General features: G+C 39.1%; 2 protein-coding genes across 3 annotated transcripts in view; one reads left to right on the top strand and one right to left on the bottom strand.

Moving 5' to 3' along the window:
• Window positions 1–17,359, bottom strand: part of LOC115421092 (carbohydrate sulfotransferase 1) — a 27,216-nt gene extending 9,857 nt beyond the window's left edge. Inside the window, exon 1 of the mRNA XM_030136806.1 lies at window positions 17,300–17,359. The gene's annotated coding sequence lies outside the window, so the exon portion shown is untranslated. The remainder of the gene's footprint in view (window positions 1–17,299) is intronic.
• mterf2 (mitochondrial transcription termination factor 2) lies at window positions 16,084–19,188 on the top strand. Of its 2 annotated transcripts, none has more exons than XM_030136807.1 (2): window positions 16,084–16,126; window positions 17,321–19,188. In XM_030136807.1, the coding sequence occupies exon 2, from the start codon at window positions 17,347–17,349 to the stop codon at window positions 18,472–18,474; it is 1,128 nt and encodes a 375-aa protein (XP_029992667.1). In that variant the 5' UTR covers window positions 16,084–16,126; window positions 17,321–17,346; the 3' UTR covers window positions 18,475–19,188. The 2 variants fall into 2 exon arrangements, with proteins under 2 accessions (XP_029992667.1, XP_029992669.1); XM_030136809.1 differs by lacking the exon at window positions 16,084–16,126 and adding an exon at window positions 16,137–16,257.

The raw sequence follows: 19,188 nt of genomic DNA, 5'->3' as shown, positions 1-19,188 counted from the left end.
TACTTTTATGTAATTTCTGTTCTCACATTTTAAAGGCTGAGAAGGCCTCAGTAACCAATCATTTTTTTCTATTTTCTTCAAATAGATCTGGGGTTTAAGTCCAATATTTCAGGAGGTCATGATTGAATTAAACGATGGCGACCCCAATCAGACTTAGTGTCTCAGTCTGTTTCATTTCTTGTTATCCTAAAGCCCACACAACTCCTGACCCAGCTTGCCTTCGTTGTCTCTCTGCTGTCCTGTTCACTGAGGCATTATGGGAGACGAGGATCAACCGGCATAAATTTATCCCACCAATAGACAATCCCTTCACTGCCTGTTTTCTGTGAAGGCTTTAAATGAAGGAAGGGGCGGATGGTCTTTATAAACCAAAGCTTTCAGCTAACATTTACCCAGCCGTGGTGTTCCCACCCTGCTTGCCAATTTCAGCAGGCATCATTTATTAAATTTAGGCAGGACTGGTTGCAAGCCGATGCTGGCAGAATGAGAGAAATCCGCTGAGTGACACATGGGATGATGAGAAGGAGAAAGAATGTGGGACATGAGGCATGAGAGAGACAGAGAGGAGGAGGGGGACCAAGAAAGTTTACGCACACCATCTGTGCATCAAAGGTGTGGCTGTTTTGGCGTGTGTTCACAATGCACGTCTATGTGATTGTTTTTCAACAGAGCTCTCTTGAATATAGATGGTCTTATTTTCACTCCCCTGTCTAGAGAGATTTCCTGTTTTTTTAATTTCAGCTTTAATCTAACAGTATCTGCACATGAGTGAACAAGTCAGCTCTGCTGTTGTGTTATTGAACCCTGCTATGTGCAAAAAATCAGCTTCTGAGCAAAAGCTTGTAATTATCTGCTGAATACATGCCGGTAACTGAACACTATTCAATGAAATTAAAACTTTTTCCTACTTTAAAGTTGCCTCCTGGCACCTATCAAGACTCCAATAGAAGTCTTTTGCCTCTTTGATGCCAGAGCTAATTTTCTCCAAGTTTTGAAGCCTAAGTGCTAGATAAGTTTCAGCCTGACAAATTGCTTCTTTATGATGCATCAGTGCAAACCATTAAAAGGTGCATGAACTAGTTTTTGCAGAAGATGAAGGTTCAGAACATCACAACATAAGCACAATAACACCAGGAGATTAAAACACAGCGATCAGTTGAGTTGCATCTTCTTCTCTCCAGCAGTTGCATCACACAGGGGAACGCAAGTTTTACAATCTGACACAGAGTGAGTATTGCAGCATCTCAGCCTCACGCCCACTAGTTTTCAGGTTATAGACTTCAAATCAAATCTACTGAAAGCCTTTGAGACTTCCAGAGGGAAGTCAGTTTTATTGAGAGCGTTTGATTGGTCCTGGTCTCGCTTGGATTGCCCCTCTGAAAATAACAGACATAAATTCCTGCGTGGCTGTGATCCAACCAGACACCTCCACATGTCTGGGTACTGAGCAGACTGCTATTAGAAAAGAAAAGCCCCAAGTGGCTCGTCTCCCTCCTGTCTCTAACATAGTTTTTTTCCCTTTACTTTGGTCCTGAAAGCCTCCCTTTGCAGACGTTTTTTCCTCATCACTTTTCCTGTAAAACCAGCCAAATCAGCAGTGCTCTCTGGTGCATAATTGGTGCCATTAGCGTGTCGCATCACACACTCAGACACTGTGGCTAGACAGCAGCAATAGCAAGGTACTGTGCTCTCTCTCTTTCTGCCTTGCTCTTTATTCCACCAACTGTTTCGCACTCACAGGGCTTGCAGCCATCGCATTTGTGGGAGTAATGGGCCTGGCAAATTACAGCAGATCGGGCCTCAGCGGGCTCAGCCTGGCAGCCACCAGGGCACACTGAGCAGACATGCTGGTTCTATGCAACCTCCTGATCGGACAGGGAAAGGTGCCTAGGGAACAAAGAGAGCGGGAGCCAGGGATGGATCATGTTAACATCGTTGGCTGTGATTTTGATTGTTGCATCGCTGAGAAACATGGACCTGTGCATGTGTATGCGTGTAAGACAAAACTTTAGATAATGTCTAAACTGGATGCCCAGTCACACGTCTCTGTGTTTTTGCACAACTTGTATGAGTCAAAATGGAACACAAGAGACTCAGTGTAACAACTTGTCTGAACACAATTTCTTGGATGATTTCATTGATTATTTTTTCTGTCTTCTTTTCTGTTCTGTCCCTACGATAGCTCGCCGTGTGTTTAAACTCCACCGAACGCGCAGCCCAGAACAAGACAGACGTGCACTTGCAGCTCAAACGCGCCCTCCCACACACACAGATGGTCTGTAAGATGCCTCGACAATTAAGCTGATCCACTTAAAGTCTCTCACTGTAACAAGCCGAAGGAAGACTGCTGCTGTTCTCTGAGCCGTGCTGATTCCTCGGCGTTCTATCAGGCCTCTCGGGGCCTCTCTGTGTGACCGAGCCCTTTCGTAATTACACCTGAGAGCATCAAACAGCTGCTTCCTCTTCCACATCTGTGTCTCCATCAATCAAGCCTGCAAGAGGTGTATGTAAAGCAAACTGGCACATATGGAACACCTTTCCTCTCCCTTCATTCATCCTCACGCAAGACGCTTCTCACAGTAATACAAACGACAGGAGATCTGTAAACACCCCTGATTTGGTTTCAGATCGTCTGTTTAATTCAATCCAAGAAACAGAGCAGTCCAAAGTGGTGCTGAAAGCTGAAAGAACACTTTATGTTATTTGTGATAACAAAAGGACAAATTTGTGGACAGGAGGTTAAAATTCTTTAGTCACACAGTGAGTGTTTTTTTGTTTTGTTTTTAGCATTGTGGATTTTTGTTTAATCTTAGAGTTTTAATAAAGAAAAGGCACAGTCTCTGAAGAATTATCATATGACTGAAACAAGTGAGCAATATATATACAGTATTTTTTTTTTTTATCTCTATCTTCCATCCGTGGACTGCTGCTGTCGCTACAGTATCGTGTATTTGTCCAGTATTAAATTAAGAACAAATAAAAAGAATATGATTTAATATTTTAAAAAATCCAGATAAGGAAATACATTTGAACAGAAACCATATTTCTATTTAGCATCTACTGGCTCTGTTGCGGAACATAAATATTTATCATCGTTCCAAAAGGTTAAGTGTGTGGGAGTAATAGAATCTGGCAGCTGAAAACATTGCCAAAGCAGAACTTCTCCAGGCTTGTTTTGCGAGATGGAAAGATCTAAGAAGAAAACACACAACGCTATCGCTCAATGTCCAGTGTGACACCAAATATCCAACATTTTTTGAACATTTAAGAGTTATGAAACACTTGCATGAAGCTGTTTTTGGCACAGAAAACCATCCTGACTAAAATTCATGCTGAAAAAAAAAATAGTGCTGAGTTTCAGTAAAAAGTCTGAGTCAGAGTACGGTTCAAGGTGATACAATTTCACCATATATAAGATTCAGTATTTTATGTCACTTTGACATGTGATAATATGATATTCTAAACTGCACTGTCCTGTTGGGTGATGTTACAGTGAAAATCTAAAACTGAAGAAAATAATGTAATTTATTAAATGAACAAAAGCAAAAAGTTTCTCTGCACTTTCTGTCTGTGACGTTCTGTTCCAGCTCTTAGACGTTTCATTTTGAAGTTACCTGTGTCTCTGATAGTTTTTCTTTCTGCCTCTGTCATATTTTTTTTTTTTTGTATCTTGTCTCTTTTTGTATAGTCTGGCCTTTTTTCCTGTCAGTTGCCAGATTACACCGGTCAACAATGATTCTAGTACCAGGAGAAAAATACCTACTTTCACTAAATTGGCTTTCAGTCTGATCTGATTGCAATCAAATCTGATTCCAAGTCTGAATTTCTCCTGCATTTCAGGATTTGGAGTTGTGCACAAGTCAATACATAGCCGCCGGTGATGTATCAGGCCAGCATTTTACTCAAAATCCTGACTTTCTGAAGAAATTATGATTTAGCTACATGTTTCAACTCCACTAGCAAATGAGATTTTTTTTTTTTTGGTTCAGCTTGTTTTCCTCCTCATCTGTCTTTGCCTTTTTGCCTGCCTTTTGTTTCCACCCTGATAAATAACCTTTTTGTTTTTGAGTAAAGATTTCTTTGGACTTGAACCTCCGGCTCCTGTGTTTGCATTTGAGTCCATTATCTCTAGTTTGGATGGATGCTCTGTAAAATAATGAATAAAATAATGTAACCACTTTTCTTTCAAGTAACAATAAAACTCTCAGTACTGACATTTTAAACCTCTTAAAAACAAACATTAAAAAAAAAAAACCATTTCTCTTTGCAACATCAGTGGGCTCCATAACTCAAGACACAAAGAATAACAGCTTTAAGGTTATAAAAATCACAATACTATGCCTTTTATAGCTGCAAACACATTTTATTGGTCTGCTACAGAGTTTGAGAGACCCAGCTGTTCAAAATGCTAAAGATAACGGATGCTTTTGCAGTAGGCTACACAATATCTTAAATGCATTATTAACCGATGTGGTTTAACATTTGTTACTATATCCGTCCATGTTTAGCCACAGAAAAAATTATTAGACCACCTTTGTTTTCTTCAATTTCTTGTTTATTTTAATGCCTGGTACAACTAAAGGTACATTTGTTTGGACAAATATAATGATAAAAACAAAAATAGCTCATGAGAGTTTAATTTAAGAGCTGATATCTATCCACTTTTCATGTTTTCTTGATAATAACAAAAATCACTTCAGTTCTTACATCAAAATCTGTGGCATTGTACCGCCAAAAACAGTGCTTTTAGGCATCCCATGCTATCTTTTCTGTCTGTTTTAGTCACATGATACACATAGGAGTTAGTACTTGATTGCATAACCATTGTTTTTGAAGACTTTTGATGGTCTAATCCAGTGGTTCCCAACCTTTTTTGGCTCATGACCCCATTTTAACATCACACATTTCTGGCGACCCCAGACATTCAAAACTGAGACTTTTTTTTTTTTTTTTGCTAAAATTAATTTGTTTTTGATCATATAATAGTTTGCTATACTATCTTGCAAACAAACGTTAATTTTATATGACATTTAGGCTATATAATGTATATTATTATGGATGGAGGCAGAAAAGCCAGGTGTAGATTACTGCACAAAGTGAGAATTTTATTTTCCTTGATCAGGATATGTACAGTCAGTCCAGCTTGGATTTACAAGGCTGACAATTAATACTGAACAAACAATATCTGAAACTATGAATTATGAAAGAGCTGCAGCATCTTAAACCGACCACAATGAACATTTGAAAGATAAACAGTACCACAGTCTTTCAGTTTCACCCTCACAGTTTGTCATGTCTTTTATGTATTGTGATCGTCTCTGTCAACTCACCATATATTTGTTATTTGTATGTTTTTTTTTAATTTCTATTTTTATCAATCACTAGAAATTTCAGGCAACCCCATTTGAATTCCAGGCAACCCCACGTGGTGTCCCGACCCCAAGGTTGAAAAACACTGGTCTAATCAGTTATACTGCGACTGTTTATGTCCATGTAGTCTGTACTTTCCATGTCTCTACCACCCAGCAGATAGCCAGAAATGGAGCTAAATCTGCACAGTGGGAGGCCCAGTCAGCCCCTCCTCATTCAGATCACGGTCTTCTCTCCTGCATTGCTTTGTTTCCTTTTACCACCCAGCATTATTTCCCAACACCACACAGTGTGTCTCACCAGTCCATACACCCACTATTATCACTGACTGTACTGACATTGTTATTCTTTGTTCATTCTGTTATGTTCTCTTTTCCTTTAGCCTGCATCTCCCTCTTTCATCACAGATGTAGATTCTAGGAGTGATAATTTTATTATTTTTTTCTCATTACTTCATAAACAAGTTTCCATACTTCCGTGCAGCATGATACGGCTCATATATATTCTTGATGTTGGCTGTGAAATAGGCCCAGTGTGAAAATAAAACGTCATTAGCCTTTTGTGACCTTGTGTTTAAGCAGCTTTGTCTTCGTCTACCGCTCGCTACCTACTAAAATGCATCAAATTCTGCTCTTAACACACTGTCGATGTGAAGGAGATGATACGTTTCTGAAAAGATGTCTTCTCAGTTTAATATGTTCTGAACAAATTGTGCTTAGATGAAGTGATAATGATTACAATGATGAAAAATGTTGCAGACGGTGACAGTGACATGTGAGCTGGTGGCAAGACAAGTTTCAGTTCAGGCCTTTATTAAGTGCAGTACAAGTCCAAACAAGTACACCAGTGAATGTGGAGACTCCACAAATGCTAATGGGTTTTATTTCTCATACAAGTTATACACAGCCTGCATGACCTAAAACAACAGTATTGTAATATACAACCACAACCAACTGGTTAAACAAAATCCTCTAATTCTATGCAGGGTCAAATTGTACATTAAATATATGTAGGGCTGTATGAATGAATGATTTCATGGTTGTTCATTTCATAAATGAACGACCATGTGTTAAAATATTTCGTTTAAGTTAACTTTTGCACATTCAGCGTACATATTTTTAAGGACTTGTTGTGATGATTGTGTATGTGAATTTTATGTATTTAATGAGAGTGCTGGGTAACAGAACATCAGCCAATGAGAGCGCAGCATCACAGAATGTCAGCCAGTGAGAGTGCAGGATCACAGAACGTCAGCCAATGAGAGCGCAGCATCACAGAATGTCAACCAATGAGAGTGAAGCCGTCACAGAATGTCAGCCAATGAGAGTGCAGTGACACAGAATGTCAGCCAATGAGAGCACAGGATCACAGAACGTCAGCCAATGAGAGTGCAACGTCACATAACGTCAACCAATGAGAGTGCAGCGTCACAGAACGTCAGCCAATGAGAGCACAGGATCACAGAACGTCAGCCAATGAGAGCGCAGCGTCACAGAACTTCAGCCAATGAGAGCACAGCATCACAGAACATCAACCAATGAGAGCGCAGGCACACAGAACATCAGCCAATGATCTGATCTATTCTATTCTTTCATTCATTCATTCATTTTCTGAACCTGCGTTATCCTCACTAAGGTCATGGGGGTCGCTGGAGCCTATCCCAGCTACTTATGGGCGAAGGCGGGGTACACCCTGGACATGTCACCAGTTCATCGCAGGGTGGATATTCTATTCTATTCTATTCTATTCTATTCTATTCTATTCTATTCTATTCTATTCTATTCTATTTTAGTTCTTGTAATATACATTATTGCCCCCTTCGGCAAATTTTCCTCGGGCATATGTTTTACTGAAACCAATAATACACAAATTAAAACACATTATAATAGATACAGTACATGCAGTGCCCTATAGGTGGAGAAAAAGAACAAGATATGGCAGGTTATTTAGTTTAGATGAACTTTTGTTGTTTTTGTAATGTTTGGATGTTCCTTTTGGCTTGCTTACTTACTTGTTATTTTTGGAAACTTGAGGCTAAGTGTTCCATCATTTATTTGGCAGTTACTCAATGTTATGTGTTCTGTTACCTTCATTACTGTGTGACTGGACAGACCTCCTAGAATAGACAGCCTTTGTTTTTTTGTCTGTTTGTTGTTCTTGAGTTCTGTTAAGTCTCTTTGTGTCAGGTTGTTCTCAGTTACACTGTATTTACAGGTGTTTACTTCATTTGGATCCTCTTATGGACCTGAATTTGGTTTTAATAAGTTAATTTTTCCAATTTTTCATTTATTTATTTTTTTTTTTTTTGGGGGGGGGGGGGTAAATATAAACCCTTATTTCTAATGGTCACTTTTTTGTCCTCATACCTTTCAGCTCAGCACCTCACAGGACTTTTCATGTTAAAAAAAAAAAAATTAAAGATGGCATTTCAGCTACATGAACTACTTTACATAAGTACTAACACAAGCTGTCTTTATGTACACAATACAGAACATAAGACATTAAAAACATATGCAGAAGCTTACAAACTGAAATGAAAGGAAACCAAGACTACGACACTGGATCCACATGTTGCTCACACTCATTCATATTTTGTGAAAAATATAAACTGCACATTCAACTGTATATTATAATGCATAATAAAATGTACCATTGAATCAATATGAACACAGTCAGCTAGTCAATAACACACATAATCACTTTATATACTGTATCTCATTTTGCGTTTCACAAACATAAACTGCAGTGTGGGATCGATACTGATGTTCTCTCCTCAGCAGTGCTACACAAGTTGCTCAGTACTCAGGGGCCACAGCAGATATTGATCCAATATAGTGGTTTATGTGAGTAGTTCAGTGAGATGGTATATTTTGATCAAAACCAGGAGAACTTGCACATAAAAATATAAGATACTTAGAAATGAGCTTGTCGAGGGAGCGGTGGCAGTTTGAGTGCGTGCTTTTGATTCTTTATTGATTAACTTCTCTTACTTTTACACCAAAAAAAATGTTAGATGGAGCCTGGTTTGGATCTAAGTGCTCGATAAATGCATTTGGCACCAAATAAATGTTTGAAGTAATCTCGCTGTAAGAGATTTGAAGTTATTTGATAACAAAAGTGTTTTTTTTTTTACATATGACAACTGACTTATCGCCTCAAATAAATTGCTTCTTTGACGCTGCACATATTAATATTTTTTTTATATTTATATTGTCAGAATATCACTGTGGATATAGAGCCATTATTTAACTGTATAGAAAATTTTACTTCCTTATTGTATGGTATAAAACTTCTCATCTATTGTTTACAGGGTGAACAGTTGAGTATGTAAGAGGAATCTCACCACTGTGTAGCTTTATACAACACACATATTAACAATGGCCATAACCTGTGTGGATGTTTACCTACTTTGTCATAAAGATAACTGCCTCATATCAGGACTTCCAGAGCCTTCAAGCTACTGTGAGCTGAGGATTTGGACCTAGAAGTGTGCAGCTGCAGAAACTCATTCCTCTGAATCCTGTCATGCATTAGAATGTATTGGTGATGCACATGCTAAGCCATAAATATGCATGCGGAGACGGCACTCTGATGATGTATGTAAGGCAGAGGGCATTTTCTCTTGACCTTTGAGTTAAGTAATGCAAGGCAGTATCTTTGAAAAAGCATTGTATGTTGCACATATTGCTTCTTCGGCGCTCACAATAAAGAACACAATAATTCAACAGAGCCCAGAGAGTCATCTTTATAAAATTTAATTCAACAAATTGACATTGTCAGCAGGATTCCACTGCAGCTAGACAGGGTTACAGAATTTACTTTTTTTTAAATCTGTCTTTCTGTTTTTATCTTATGTGCCTCAAATACATCTTATCAATATGAATTCATTTTAAAACTAATATTTAAAAAAGTAATACTGTTTCACTGAATAGCTCTGATTGTGCTTTAACTTCTGACCTCTTTTATGTCCTGTTGTCAGTGTATAAACATGATGCAGAAAAGGTCAAAATTGATTTAACAATGCACTAGACAAGTTGGTGTGAATGGGTCTGTTTTGTGATCCGTAGGTGTTTGGTTTAAGACTCTCTTGACACTTAATTTGTCTGTTTTGCAGCTCGTAGCCATCTTCGAACGCTTTAAGACTTCAGTGAGTGTGATGTGCTCACAGCAAGATGTTGAGAGAATAAATCTATACACAGCCACTACAGATAATTATTTATCTCAGGGGAGTGAAAATTAGAGCTCGCTGCAGCAAGAGACGCAAACCAATTAATTCATAAAATTGATGTGTGTCTTCAAAGTCTAAAGGCAAACAGCCCAGCAGGTTCCAATTACCGGTTTTTCATACATTTGTTATAGTTTGACAAGAATTTGTTTTTACTTTTTATATTATAACCATAGCCGTAACGCTGAGGTGAAAACTTTGCATCCACGTACAAACCCAATTTGGTTCAATCTCACAATAAAGTAAGAATTTAGCATCTCAAAACTATATATATATATATTTTTTTTTTTTTTTTCAGCACCAAAAACCAGAGGTGTTGGATTTTGATCCCATTCCAAATCCACCACCTGCAGCTTTAAAATCAAGCATATTGTTATCTGAGTTGCTGCTTAACTGTAACTAAAACAGTTTTACAGCACAATAAAAGCGTGACAGTGAAATGACTTTCTGTTTTTCTTTTGACATGTGAGCTTCAGGTACTTTTTGACAGTTACTCTCTCCCTCAACGGCATGAAACAATGTGTTGACAGGGGAGTAGCCTAACTGGTTTTTAGTCACCTAATGTCACATTAAATGCATACCACGTGTCTAGGTGATCACAAACATTCCAAACATGGCAATGTATTTGTGCATTTCAGACTATGACTGTTTGGTTTGTGTCTTGAAACATCTCAAATATTTTGCAGCAGTAGAGAAAATTGGTGACAATGTTATCATTTGTTTCCTTACGGAAAATAGTAAATTGCAACCCTGTATATAAATCCCAGTACTTTTAACAACAGAGAAGAATTTGTAGAAAATAGCATACAGAGGTGGGGAGAATATATGAGTGTTAACAATTGTCATCTGCCTAAAAAAACACTTGGATATGTTAACTCATGGACAGATTTTGCTGCATTAAATGTCAGTGTGATATAAAATCCCTTTAAGCCACTTTACAAAAGGTGTTAAGCATTAAATTCATCATTCTGAGCTAAACTGTCAGTACAACTAGGCTCCACATTCATTTTAACGTCATTGCTCCTATTCAGTCCAGACTGAGCATCTGTTTGACTCCGCTGTGGTGGAGTTTTTCCTCTCTTCTTTATTACAATCACTGCAGCAGTCACTGCGACTGCAACCAGCAGAGCCACTCCTGCCCCCACGGCATACCCAGTAGTGTTAGAGTCATCGTTTGGGCCAGGTGTGGGACTTGTTTCAGGTTCAGGGGGCACATCTACAGGCAGCTGTTTTCCATCCTTTTTAAAACTCAAAACAGTTTCCTGCTTAAAGACGCACCTGGGCTCCTCACCCCAATACCTCCCATCACTGCTTTCATCATCTTCAGTCTCTTCGTCATCGTATTCATATTCATAATCCTCTTCACTCCCTGAGACCGCAGTTTCTCTCAATACCAAACAGTAGTACACCCCTTCATCTTTCCTGACCAGGTCTGAAAGTGTCAGAATGGAGCGATTGTGGGAGGGGGTCAGTCTCCCCCTGAAATGCTCTGGGATGGCCACAGTTTCATCATTTGAGTCATAGAATAGCTCAGATGTGTCTGAGGTTTCTTGACGATACCACTGTACCAGTTCCTCTGGGCCAACATCACATTCCAGTGAGACTTCCCCAGCTTCAGAACCAAATTTTTGTTTGCGCTCCTTTTTGGGGCAAATAATCAATGAGTACTGAATCTCACGTGAAGGGGAAATGCATGAGTATTCCCCTTCGTGTTCATCATCAACTGCAGAAATGACCAGTGAGTAGTCTAACTTTTTATGGTCAGATGAGATAGACATGTGGTTGCCCTTCACCCTGCTGTCATTGATCATTCCCTGTGGCGTCTCCCACTGTTGGTTGTTACTGTCAGAGGTGCAGGGTAGTACCACTCTTTCTCCACGTGAAACAAAAACGTCCCTGCTGTCACTGGTGTCAGGCATATACATGTTTTGAAAGCTGAGGCACCTTCCACCTTTGATCACAAGGCAGTAAAAATGTTGGTTATTATTTAACATACTATGGTTTAATAAAAGCAGTGCCCCGCTATCTCTAGCCTCCACGGCACCTTTCAAGTCTTCCACAAGAGGTTTGAGTGACACACTGCTGTCCAGAAAAAGCGTAGGTCGATAATGGGGATGCGTTTCATAGTACCAATGAACAGAGGTTCCCTCGACACCTATGGAACTGCTGTTACACAATACCTCAGCTCCTCCATCCTCTTGTCTCACAATAATTTCCTTGGACTCAATCTCCTCATTGCACACCGTGAGCTGATGTGTGTGGTACTTGCCAAGAGCCTGGTCCTCCCAACATTCCCTCCTATAAATCCCAGAGTCCAAATGTGTGAGGTTGCTGATCTGAAGACCGAGCAGCTGGTGATGTGTGCTCATGCTGATGCGACCCTGGAGGTCTGCAGGAGGTGTGATGGGCGCACTGTCGGCTGAAGAGTTGCCAAGTAGCTGGTCTCCTTTTGGAGCAGCTCTGTAAACAACGATATAATCCACTCCAAAACAATAGCCCATCTCCATCGCGGTGCCCTTTGCTTTGAATACAGGCTCTGGTGCCTCACTGTAGACCTGGTGGAACAGGAGGAAAAACAAAAACTGTAGAAACCTGACAGAGGTCATGATGTCTCTCCTGGATCGTGTCATTCTGGGACTTTGGAGACCTGTTTTAAGGTATCTACTTATTCCTGTTTGTTCCGCCTCCAGCTAATATCTCAGTTTCCTCCTGTTTCACATTCTTTCACATGGCGACACAAATACTTTCAGCCTCCAACCGACAGACGCACGCCTACAAATCCAGCCAATGACACACCTACATATCAAGTTCATCTATGAGTGACAAAAAAGGGAAGAAAGGGTCTTTAACTTTATACTCCTGGTTAGACATTAACAGTCTTTCAGATTAGTTTCACTCAGGTGTAGGTGTGGTTACTTTAACCAGGACAGTTATGGGAGTGTATATTTGTGTGCATGTTTTTGTGCGTGTTAAGGAATTGCGTGCATGCAAGCATGATTGCAACTTTGCAAATGCATGCAGTGCAGGTTTTTTGTACCATCACACTCTTATTTGGAGGAGAAACAAATCTGATCATTATCTTATAGTGTCAGTAACAGTGTGTTTCTGTTGCTTAGCATTTGCTGTTATTTATGTTTTACTATGAGTGCAGTCATATAAAGAGGATTATGCCTTTTAGCAGTCACAAAATGCTTAAAAACTGTGCAGGGATGGGAATATCTGTGCTCATATGTCCTTTTAATTGTGTCCAGCAGTGTCAGTGCAAATGTTTTATGATTTACTGTATATTGTGTGTATATTATGCTATTATACTATATTCCCCAAAAGTGCTGAGTCTATATTTAATCTGCTTTTTTAATCCCAATGAAAGATACATATACTGTATATAAGGCAACTTAAACACTTGACGGAATATTTTGTTTGGCAGAGTCTTGCTCCAATAAGTTAATATGTCACCCCAAATTAAATATTGACTTTGGTCTATTAACGAAGAGTTTATAAGCTTATAACCGTTGTGTTACTTGTCATGTTGCTTTGAGCATTTCCATCACTATATCAATAAAAGCAGCAGTTCTCTCCAGCCATTAAGTACCGCAGGATAATTTTGCTTTTCTAAAAATCAATACTGCTCTTACTCGAGTTGCATTCAAGGTTAAAGACTCGTTATGAAATTGCACAACATGGAAATTACAGAAGAAAAAAAACCCCACCAAGTTTACCTGTTGTATAGAATTTGAAGCATTTGCCAGTTTGATGATTGTCATCTTACAGATGGGATTTGGCAATTATTCATTTGTTCCTGATACAGCAGGTTCTGTCTCTGTCCTTATGGTTATCTCTGCCTGAAGGTTGCTGACCGAGATACGTTCATTGTTGGGGAAAACCCCGGACTTTCATTGCTTGCACTGAATGTGGACATGGTAACAGGTATCATTGTTTTGGGAAAGTACACGTTTTGTTTTGGGGGTTTTTTATAAGATCAAATGACCAGACCAGGCAAAGGCAGGTGAAACTGAAAGGGTTATTGACTGCATAGAGTCACACGGTGAAGTTATCAGATTTTAGAGAGTTGTTTTCTTCTCATCTCCTTAGCTTCCATTTTTGTCTCATTTGTCTTGTTTGATGATGTTATAATTCTATGAGTTTCGATGACTGATTAAATTCACTTGCATCTTCTACTTTAATTTCCTTGCACCCCCAACAACTCTGCAGCAATATGTCTCTGTTTCAAGCCCAGGCAGGGTAGACATCCTACACCAGCTACACAATCACTCATAGCCTCACTGTCCTCAGCACAAAGGAGATCATATTGGATGCAAAACCTGTGACAGATGACTGAGTTTGCAATTTTCAGTATATTCAATATTTGTAGTCATTACCAGGTGTGACTATTCTCTTTTTGGTTCTGTCATTCAACTTTGCTCTAGTATTCAGTTCAACATTGTTCCTTTATTTGAGACTTATTTATTTAAAAATGTCTTTTTTTGTTTCCGCATCCCTGTGAAAATATCAGTAACACTGGTGCATTGCAGAGTACATACTGATTACTGAACGTTGCCAGTAAAATGTTAACAGGTTGACAAATACTGTAGATTACTAAGGAGTGAGTGACAGTGTTTACTCTGTGCACCCGCATGTTGTTTTAAAGCCCTGATTCCACTGCAAAGAAAGTTATTTCCCATAAAACCAAGCCAGCTTCAGCTTTGAAATATAACCGAGTAAGCATCTCCAAATGTGTTGATTTTGAATGTTTGTGATAAACTACAAGATTAAGTGTCCCCTTCATCAGTGGAGGAAATTGTCCTCCTTCTTAAGCTAAATAGATTCTTTAAAAACCCTCTTGGATTAGCTGGTAATTGCATCATCGCAAAGCAGGGCTGTTTTTCTTATTCCGTGTAAAGTTGACTTTTTAGAGATTTGTGACTCTTATAGGAGCATCGGGGTTTGTCTGTCTATCTGTCTGTTTGACTGTTAGCAAGATAACTCAAAAAGGTATGGATGGATTTTCACGAAATTTTCAGGAAATGTTGATACTCACACAAGGAACAAATGATTAAATTTTGGTGGTGATCAGTCTGGGGGGGGGGTATTATGAATGGATTTGGATGAAATTTTCAGGAAATGTTGATACTGGCACAAGGAACAAATGATTAAATTTTGGTGGTGATGAAGGGGGGACTGATCTGCCTTGGCGGAGGTCTGCGCTCTCCGAGTGCTTTTCTAGTTTTATAAAATAGGATGTATTACTGGAGATTAAACTAACAACACTATACATAGTAGTTGGTATATGTATTAATATGAATATGTAATATGAATCCAAAAATCACTGGCTTCCATAAAAACATTAGTATTACCACAATATATTTGAAGTCCATTTTTACCTCCACCAAGGAGGTTATGTTTTCATCAGGGTTTGTCTGTTTGTGTGTTTGTGTGTTTGTTTGTTTGTTTTTTTGTTTTTTTGTTTGTTAGCAAGATAACTCAAAAAGTTATGGATGGATTTTTGTGAAACTTTCAGGAAATGTTGATACTGGCACAAGTAACAAAAGATTAAATTTTGGTGGTGGTTGGGGGGGGTGGGGGACAGATCTGCCTTGGCGGAGATCTGCGTCCTCCAACTGCTTTTCTGATGTTCATAATACTTTCATAAGAAAGATTACAAATACATGATTTTTGCACATGTGTTGTAGTAAGTAGTGGATCACCTCAAGAATCAAGAAAGAGTCAGTGAACACAAAGCAATCCAAGAAATAAGGAAAATATAGGCTTCACATACAGTATATGGAGTTTTGCAAAACTACCGGTAAAAAAGTACTACTAAATGGATCTTGTCGACTACATATTCATTCGTTGTGTTTGCTTGAATATAGTCAGAGCAGTGCACTCTGATGTCCAGGTTACTCCTGTCAAAATATTGGGCATTAAAAAAGAAAGAAGCACCTGTTTTCCTCTGAGGCATATCATGTGTTTACTAGTATATAAACTATAATGAGCCCAGCCTCATACTCAGCAGCAGCAGTTTCCGTGATGCTGAGGGAACAGCTTGCAGAGCTGGTGATCAAGCATCATGATTAAGCACCAACTGCGAAAAAACTCTCCGTGTGTTCAGTCCAATTCAGCCTTGTGCTGATTACACTCATCAGGGCCCCGTATGCTGCAGGGTTTGGAGGCGCACCAACTGCTGTTTGAGATACAGATTTTTGCCAAAATTATTTAATTACTGGACATATGGGCTGCAATAAAAGAGCAGAGCTTTGAAGAAAACTAAAAAGATGTAGCAGCAGGGACGTAAAATCAAATAACATAGACTTTCTCGTTCAGTTTTGTAGGATTAGCATGTAACATTACTTTTTTACTTTAAAGAAAAATCAAGGCTACGTCTGGGTCACATTTACATCATGTAGTCTTTAGGGTGTAGTATCCATCTCTGCCTGTGAGTGGCGCTGTGGAAATGACAACTCTACACATAAAAAACATCAGAAGAAGAACAGTTACATAACTAAACGTCACATCCTCTGACCGCTGCTAAAGGTAACTCATTTAATAGGAATTTTATTGTGTAGCTCATAATTATACACTTTTGACGATCTCCAGTCAAATAATAAGTCAAAGTCATCACGCTAAATCTTGTAGTTTAATCATTGAATGACCTGCGACGTCAGTTACGTAAAGAGACTCGCGTTTTGATACGTAGCGTTTAGCTATCATGCTAATTAGCTAGCATGCTGGCTCGTCAAAATACAGATCTAAGGAGACTTTTATTTTGAAATCGTGGTGGGAGGACAATGACAGACCTAAAATAATTATCGTATTCTTTTCGATCATAAATGTTCATATACATACAACATGTTCATGTTTATAACGTTTATAAAGGCTTTTAAATATTATCCAATGAAACATGTGGTAGCATTCCATTATCCGCTGATAAAGCACGGCTGTAATGAGAACTAAAGCAAGGAGATTAAATGACAAAATGCCTTTAAATACTTAATCTCTTTAGATAAACAGTCGCTCATGGGAATTATAATTAAAGTGGGACGTAAAAGGCATAATATTATTTGGCCAAACATATCCATATCCAAATACTTTGATAAATGTAGAATGAGTCACAACGCGCCATTATATATGAAGCGTTGTTAGTGTTATGCTGCCTTGTTATCTCCAGATGTTAGAGAATTGTTTGGTTCAGACAAAAAGAGCTAATGGAATGCAAATCATTACCTTTTCCAAAAGTGTGACTGGCATGATGATATCAATAGCTGTAAGAACAGTTAAGAAATACATAGGCTTTGGTTAAAGTATATGTTTATTCTCCATATATTGTATGTTAGTGGGTAATATTTGCTCTTCATTTTCTCAGAATAAAATCTCAGCTGTTGTTATATTTGATCTGTTCTGTACCAAACAATCATATACTGGTATGTTTGGAGGCTGGGCCATCTCTGTAACACCATAATGATGTATTTATTATGTTATGATATGACACATTTCATTTATATTGTACTTCATATTGTGCTCAATAATATTTCAGTTACTTGTTTAACCATCTTCCATATCTGCACTTCATGTGATTGTTTGCTAAATGTCATTTAGTTGAGTTTTCTCAACTGCTTTTTATATATTTCTAGGTCCCTTTGGTTACATCAGATGTGGAAGGTTGTATTTATTTATGAGTTGTGCTTTATGATTTCTTCAGTTACTCACCAGTTTCTCTTGTTTCCGTAGGCATTCAGCCCTAGGACTTAGCTTCAATGTTGCGTTTGATCACAACTTCCTTATGCCTCAGATGCCTACGTGTCACAGCTCTTCCCTTAAACCCGAGGCCTTATGCCACACTAAGCTCAGCAGAGAACCAACAGACTGTGGAGGCTCTGTATGATCTGTCTGTGGACATACAAAAGGTCAGAAAATTGAAGGGCTGGGTGTTGCATCATACTCCAGCCTACGCTAAGGAGGTAGCTCACCTGCTGACAGACATGGGGGCCTCAGGCTCTGTCATCGCTCGTATACTGGTGGTACATCCTGAGGCAGTCCTCTGCAGTCCAGAACAGGTCATGGCTCAGAGGGATCTGTGGATGTCTGTGTGCCCAAACCAAAAGGAGTTGGTTAATATCATTGAAAAATTCCCTTCCTCATTCTTCACATCTTCCAGCCACCATGACAACCAGCGAAACAACATCACTTACTTCCAGAGCCTAAACCTCAACAAACGAATCATCACCAAACTAATGGCCAGTGCCCCCCAGAGCTTCAGCCGACCAGTAGAACAGAACCAGGACATGGTACACACCCTCCAACAGGCCTATCAGGAGCTTGGTGGAGAGGAGGCCAACATGAAGATCTGGCTTCAGAAGCTGCTGAGCCAGAACCCGTTTGTTCTCCTCAAACCTCCTGAGGTGTTGAGGCAAAACCTGCTCTTCCTGAGGGACAAGGGCTTCAGCACCGCAGAGCTGCTCCGCCTCCTCTCCAAACTCAAAGGCTTCGTCACCGAGCTGAACCCGGACAGCATGAGCCAAACCTTGGCATACTCTCAGAACACCTTAGGCTGCTCCGAAGCAGAACTGCGGGGCATCATCCTCAAATGCCCGGCACTGCTTTACTTCCCTGAAGAGATTCTGGCCGATCGCTTCAAGGGCCTGCTTGGTGCTGGAATCAACATGTCTCAAATCATAGAGACTCCAAATATTTTGGAGCTTACCACACAGATAGTGAATTACCGCATCCATAAACTTAAGGCACATGGTTATGATGTAAGGACAGGCAGTTTGGACGTCCTTAATGGCACTAAGAAGGACTTTGAGATGAGTTACGGAAAACTACAACTACGCAGAGAGAGACCACTGTTTAACCCTGTTGCCCCTTTAAAAGGAGACGACTGATAATGCACATCAAATCAACTGTAACTTGGAAGAACACTATTAATTATGTCTGTATAAGTGTAAATCATCATCACTAAAAGTGCAATAATTTAAGATATGTGTTTACTTCTGTTGTTCACTACCTCTGTACAAATTACATTCATGCCATTTGAGCTTGACAGTAAATCAAGCAAAGCTGCCTGAAATACAAAACAGCATATCTCAGGATTTGATCATTGTAAAGTCTCATTTAAAATGGCTTTATCTTGCTGTTTTTAAAACTGGTGCTATATAAAGAAAATGTCAGTAATGGTCTCAAAGACATTTACCCAAATTCTCTCTTTGTTTTGAAAGTACCAGAGTTTAGAGGATGATACATAACTAGAACCCAATTGATGAACCATATTGCTAGTCATAACTTTTTTCCAGCCCTTTTTTCTAACCTTTTGTTTGAAACATCAAACACCAGACTCAGAATTGCTTTAAGGAAGTTTCACTTGTAGCTCAGACTAAAAGAAAATGAGAAGCGTGATCACACCCATGCACAACTGTAATCAATGGTGAATTTGATGGTTATACGCATGAAAAACAACTCACATTAATTGGTTAAAATGTCAGAATGTAGATGTGAATGTTATGTAACAATCACTCTGAGCAATTCTGAGAATCTGAAACAAATGCATTTTAAAATGTGGGAATTTGTGAGTTTTGTCAAATAAAGTATTTATTACAGCT

The sequence above is a fragment of the Sphaeramia orbicularis genome, chromosome 6 (assembly GCF_902148855.1).
Source record: "Sphaeramia orbicularis chromosome 6, fSphaOr1.1, whole genome shotgun sequence".
NCBI lineage: Eukaryota > Metazoa > Chordata > Actinopteri > Kurtiformes > Apogonidae > Sphaeramia > Sphaeramia orbicularis.
Note: the sequence above shows the minus strand (reverse complement) of the source record. Positions and strands in the feature narration are given on the sequence as shown.

Bases quoted from the DNA above. Each gene is read 5' to 3' on its own strand.
- mterf2 (XM_030136807.1), top strand. From the start codon at position 17,347: ATGTTGCGTTTGATCACAACTTCCTTATGCCTCAGATGCCTACGTGTC.